Genomic DNA, 6,000 nt, shown 5'->3' on the forward strand with positions numbered 1-6,000 from the left:
TTACATGTCATGTGCATTAATTAATATATGTTGAAATGGACTCTCCCTCCATTTAATTTGTAGGTCTCAAGTTATGATATTAACTCACATTCAAGGATATTTAAAAGACCACTCTCCTATTACCATGCATTGATGTCCACTACTTAATCACCATTGAAATGTTGATGGTGCATGTATAAACTAAGTATAGTCAATGTGGTTAAAGAATGCAAAACAAACATTGAAACAATTAACGAAATAGTCTGTAAATCAATACATGCATATAAAACCACACTATGCTATTGCAAGAAGATTACTACGTACGATTAGTTCCAAGCAATTAACTTAACGAACTTGCTCGTTACAACCCAGAAACACGTTACTGATATTATGTTCCAACTAAAGTCGTAGAGAAACAAAACAAATATATTTTAGTAACACATTTGTATGAAACAGAAACAACCAGAAACGACCTCTGACTATATATGTGAGAAACGGAGCCTGTGACAGTTTCTATGACAACAAAACCACAACCAAATTCAGAAACAAATAGAGGTTTCGAATCATATACTAAATTTACAACCATAAACATAATATGATATATAAATATATAATCAAAACGACACAGATTTGATCAAGTGTCGCCTGAAACCAATGAATATACGTTAAGTTAAAAATGAAAATTTTAACTTTTGTTCATGCTAAGTTAAAAATGAAATATTTTTTTAAAAAAAGAAGAAATATTTAACTTTTTTTAAAAAATTTTTTAAATATATATTGAAAATTATGTCAAGTATAGCGATGCTGGTCACGCGTCCTATGGACACTCATTTATTAGTGTTTTTAAAGAAAATAATATCAAACTATTATGAATTTTGTGAGATTTATATTCAAAATATGAAATTATATATTCGAATATTTAAGCATTAGCGCTTAAAGTTCAAATTTTCAAAATATAAAATCTTGAGTTTTGATTTTCTAAGCTTATACGCTTAAATTAGAATTTTGGAATTAAATTTGAGAGTTGTCTTCTAGTTTTAAGTTTTTTAAACATTTGCGCTTAAATCCAAGTTTTACAAGATTAAATTCTTGGAATTAGATTTTTAAGTTTAACGTTTATAATTCAAAATTGTAAAGTTTACATACCATCTTCATAGCTTTTTAAACATTTTCAAGTTCGTGTGGTTTTAAAATTTGTAGTGATACTATTTTAAAGTCGTAATCGTTGTATCTTAAGAAACGAATTGCCAACAACCGTGAGCAGTTATGCGAGACAATATTGTTTTAAGGAAAAATAGTCAAACTCTTGCCTCGACTATTTTCTCGTAGTCATTTAGTTCACTTATTTTTATCTCGAGATTTTTTAAGACAAAATAAAATAATATTTACCAACAGATTTTGGTAGCTTTGATTTTTTGGTTTGATTTTTGCTTTTCCGTTTATTATATACTAAATTTTTTATATATAATATATTAAAATAATTAAATATGTAACATTTACCCATACAAAAAACATAGAAGACTTTAATTGATTATATTTATTTGAAATTGCTAGTTTTATTCAATAATCAAATTCAATGAAATTCATTAGTAAAATATACAACTTAATATATTTTTCAATTATTACTTAACCTGTTTAAACCAAACCGTAAATCGTAATATGAACAACCTAATTATTAAGGGATCAGAATGTCAAGAAAGTTTTGAAAAGCTAAAGCAATCATTGACTTCAGCGACAGTGTTATAACTTAACCAAAGTAAAATGCTCTTTTTTCGGATTAAGCATTTGAGGTCTGTCTAACTAATTGGAATAAACTCAAATTCCGAATCTAATTGGACAAAGATTTTAGTATAATAATAATGATATTTTTTCGCTGAATGAGTGTGAATTGAAATTCAAACATTTAGTGATTTTTTTTTCTGTCCTAACAGCTCATATCATTAATTTAACTAGTTTAGCCAGTCACATTCTTGAGGTAAATCTCATTACAAAGTCCCCACGAGATTGAAACCAAACCATTCCAAGATACGAAATCAATGGCAGCAGCCTGGCCCATCTCCCTGTGCATATTTGCGGTGACTCTGCTTATCAATGCGGCGGCGGCTGCTGCTGCATACACCAACTACACCGTGGGCGATGACGCCGGATGGTTTTTCAACTCCACCACGAAAAAGGCCTCAGCCAATTACGATGCTTGGGCTGCCAACAAAACTTTCAATCTTGGCGACTATCTCAGTAAGTGATTTTAGATTTCTTGATCTGGGTTTTAGTTATTTTTTCTTGTTTTCTTTTGCTCCATCTCTCTAGAAAGTAGGGATAAAATGGAGCCGAGAATTCAAATCTCTACTTCGATGGAGATAGAGCTTTGGGTGTTTTGTGGTCGAAAATCATCTCTAATTTCCATAAAGTAATTGTTAAATATTTAATCGAGAAAAATAATTATTTAAAGAACTTTTTTGATTCTAACTTAGAGGTGGAGTGGTTGGTGAATTGTGGGACATTAAAATTTATCAAAAGTCAAAACTCAGCTCACCGTTGACTAAGTGGCTCAAGTTTCTTCCACTCTTAATCATAAATATGAAAGTAAAAGTAGTATTAAATATTTCACCGTAAAATCTTGGCGATTGATTGGATAATTAATGAGCTAGATCCCTTAAAACAAGATCTCGAATTTAATTTCATCCGGAGTTGGAATCTGTTTAACCTTAGAAACCAAGATATTGGCCTCAAGAAAGGATATTGAGTTTGGCACAATCCATTCATTTTTTGATCTCGTGCTTGTAGTATTCAACACGAACTCGAACCAAACGGTAATCCAAACATACAACGAGACCACGTACCAGAACTGCACCACAGACTATTCCTCAGACAAGGACACATTTCAATACAATGGGGGTGTCGATCAATTCGGCGCTGCGTCAATCGTAGAGGTGCCATTGACAATATTGGGTACACAATACTATTTCTCAGATGCTAGTGATGGTGAACAATGCCTAAAAGGTATGGCCTTTGAGATCAACGTGAATCGTGGGCTTGGACTTCCACCGGTTCTCAACCAGCCACCACCTCCACCCTATTCTCCGCCACCAGCTCCGGCAGACGAGGGGCAGTCGCCACCAATCACAATTGTGACTGGTAGTCCTGGGAATGGAGGGATAAAGAGTAGTGCTAATGTTTTCTGGTTTGGCTTCTTGATTCTTGTTTTCACTTCATTTTCGGCATGAGGGTATCAAATTGATATTTACATATATAAATTTGTGGTTTTTGAGGATTCAAGAAACTTTTAAAAATTTGTCTGATTGAAAGCATTTGGTGCACATGGGAATTGTTAGTTGTCCCACATCGGTTGGGTAAAATGGCTGGATGTTGCATATATGGACTTGGACAATCCTCCCCCCTTGAGCTAGCTTTNACATTCAATAAATAATTGATTTAATTTATTATCGACGTGCAGACAAGTGAATTCAAGAACATGGGAAATATTCTTTTAATGCACTTAATTATGAATTAATTGATCTAATTTATTATAGACCTACTTAGCTAATTAGCTTCTTTATTTTTTGCCCAATAAAATAATTAGCTTCTTTATTTTTCCCCTATAAAATGGTTTATAGTTGTACGATTTTTGTACATGATTTAATTGGTTCATTTACTTGGGAAAAAAAAATGAACTAATTTGTCAATGACTATGGTCCATTTGACTGACACAAAGATTTTAAGTTTAGAACAAAGTCTCGTCATATGATCACATTGATATCCTAAGTTTAGAACATTTTAATTTCTTGATTCTTGGTCTGCAACATTTTTATCTGTAGTTGGAGTCTTGATCGTTGCTGTTGCCCCAAAGAACTACAATGGATCCTATAATACTGTCCAAAGCAGAAATATATATAATATGCTTCGATTAATACTACACACAAATATGTCTGTATGAATAAGTAAACAAGCACAAATACTGACCTTCCGAGGTAAATGTCTTCGTGCAATACAACAATGGTATCCCTCTGTAGAGTGCTAGTATCAAGACTCCAACGACGCAGGTTAGTGTGCCAAATAACTTGGCTTTTCTACTCTTGCTATTCATTTTCACTCTCTCCATCCTCCGACATGCATGCATTGAACATAATATATACTCTATTTACTAGTAATAGCAAACGATATATATTCGGTATTATTTTGTATTCATTTAAACGTTCCACCAACAATATTTATAGTGGAGTTCTACTTGCAATTGCACATCGTGGAAAGTATAGATTTCAAGCGTGGAAAATACATATATGCTTCCTATAGGGGTCATAATTCAATGACTTCATACGCTGATGTTAGTTATCATAGCAAGCACGGAAGGCCGATAATATTCTATCTTAGGCAAATCTTGATATTCACCAGAATGCTGACATGATACCGGTCATGCCGATGACATGAAATCTGGATCGGATTTTCGGGTAAAAATGAGAATAAATATGTGAAACGTAACATCAACAAGCTTTGAATAACACTAATATTTGGTTATCTTTTGAATTTAAAAAAGGCATGAACGAGCATGTAAATTCTTCTAAAAAAAGAGCGTATAATTAATAACGAATGCTCTGTCAATATTAAAGTATAATAATTAATAATTTGTGCAACATATTGACGATGTAAGCAAGTATTTGATTTGATGTTGAAATGAGATATTGTAGCATCTAATTCTCTACTAATTTTTGAAAGAGAGGAGGGACATGATTTCCCTTCTTAATTCGGTATGTTGATGCAAGTTTTCTAAGTGGGAACAATGTGTCCAAAATCTTGAAAGCAAGCTCAAAAAGTTATATTTCATAGAAAAATATATGATATCAATTTATTAATTTGAATGATTCTAGCTACGGGTATGGTCTTGATCCGGCTACAAGCTTGGTAATTTAAATAAGCCAGGTAAAGCCCAATTCGAAACGAGCCCAAGAGTGGCCCGTTTAAGATGTGTAAGCTCGACGGAAATACCCACGGTCAGCAAAATTAATGAGTTTAATTTAATTTAATTAATATAAACTTGGATGTCGGCAATGGGACTAGTGATCTCAACGGGGCGTTGGTCAAACTCCAGATTCACCTCATCTCTGGAACTCGGTGGTCCCAATTTAGGTTGGATTAGTTATATCTCCTAAAAATTCTATATTTTTTAAAATTTAATTATTATATGATAAAAAAATTAAAAAATAATAAATAATTAAAATTTACTTTAACAAAATAAAAATTATAATAATATGTTTTCATTTTAAACACATCATTATAAAATAAACTTATTTTAATTCTAATATATCATGCCCTCAAATTAGGGATTAAGATATACATTATTCAATAAATAAAAAATGTAACACAAAAAATTATATGAGACCATCACATAATTTAATTTTGTGATACAAATATTTTACACGATCCATCCATTAAAAAATATTATTTTTATGTCAAAAATATTATTTTCACTCCATATATGAAGCACATTGATATGTCTCACAGATATAAATTTGTGATACCGTCTCACACAAATCGATCCATTGTCTTCCCTAATTGAGATATCCATTGTAATCCTAGATTCCTTATTAATTTATTTTGTCTGATTCCTTTGATTTTTCCGATGGTAATTGGAACTTAATAATTGATCACATTCATCTATGAAAGCTCTTAGACAAAACCACCGAAGCTAAGCCACGTTTGTATATTTTCTTAAAGACAAAATAAAAGAAACCTTTTGGTTCTTTAGTTTTAATAATCTATACTTACTATTATATTAAACGTGAGAAATGATAATAACTGTCTAAAGATGACACTAATTTTTTTTTCCCAATTTTATCCTTATATGATATTAATATTACACTTTTGNTCCTATAGTTAGGCTACCCGTTCTGTCCATAATTGGGTCATTTGTAAACTCCACGCTCCAGATGTTCATTCCTCGGCGTGATGAGGGTGTGTTAGTTGTCCCACGTCGGTTGGTTAAAATGCCTGGATGTTGCATATATGGACTTGGACTATTGAGGAATA

At 31.9% G+C, this 6,000-nt stretch overlaps 1 protein-coding gene across 1 annotated transcript; it reads left to right on the forward strand.

The window, feature by feature from the left end:
* Positions 1–1,936: 1,936 nt before the first annotated feature.
* On the forward strand, positions 1,937–3,305 carry LOC140988254 (early nodulin-like protein 18). Its single transcript, XM_073457264.1, has 2 exons — positions 1,937–2,214; positions 2,764–3,305. Exons 1-2 carry the CDS (start codon positions 2,016–2,018, stop codon positions 3,201–3,203), a joined length of 639 nt encoding a protein of 212 aa, XP_073313365.1. The 5' UTR covers positions 1,937–2,015; the 3' UTR covers positions 3,204–3,305.
* The last annotated feature ends 2,695 nt before the right edge of the window (positions 3,306–6,000 follow it).

The sequence above is a fragment of the Primulina huaijiensis genome, chromosome 11 (genome assembly GCF_012295235.1).
Source record: "Primulina huaijiensis isolate GDHJ02 chromosome 11, ASM1229523v2, whole genome shotgun sequence".
In the NCBI taxonomy this organism is placed as follows: Eukaryota; Viridiplantae; Streptophyta; class Magnoliopsida; order Lamiales; family Gesneriaceae; genus Primulina; species Primulina huaijiensis.

Coding starts and splice junctions, on each gene's coding strand:
- LOC140988254 (XM_073457264.1), top strand. CDS start 2,016: ATGGCAGCAGCCTGGCCCATCTCCCTGTGCATATTTGCGGTGACTCTG. Junction 2,215..2,763: donor CAATCTTGGCGACTATCTCA/GTAAGTGATTTT, acceptor TCGTGCTTGTAG/TATTCAACACGAACTCGAAC.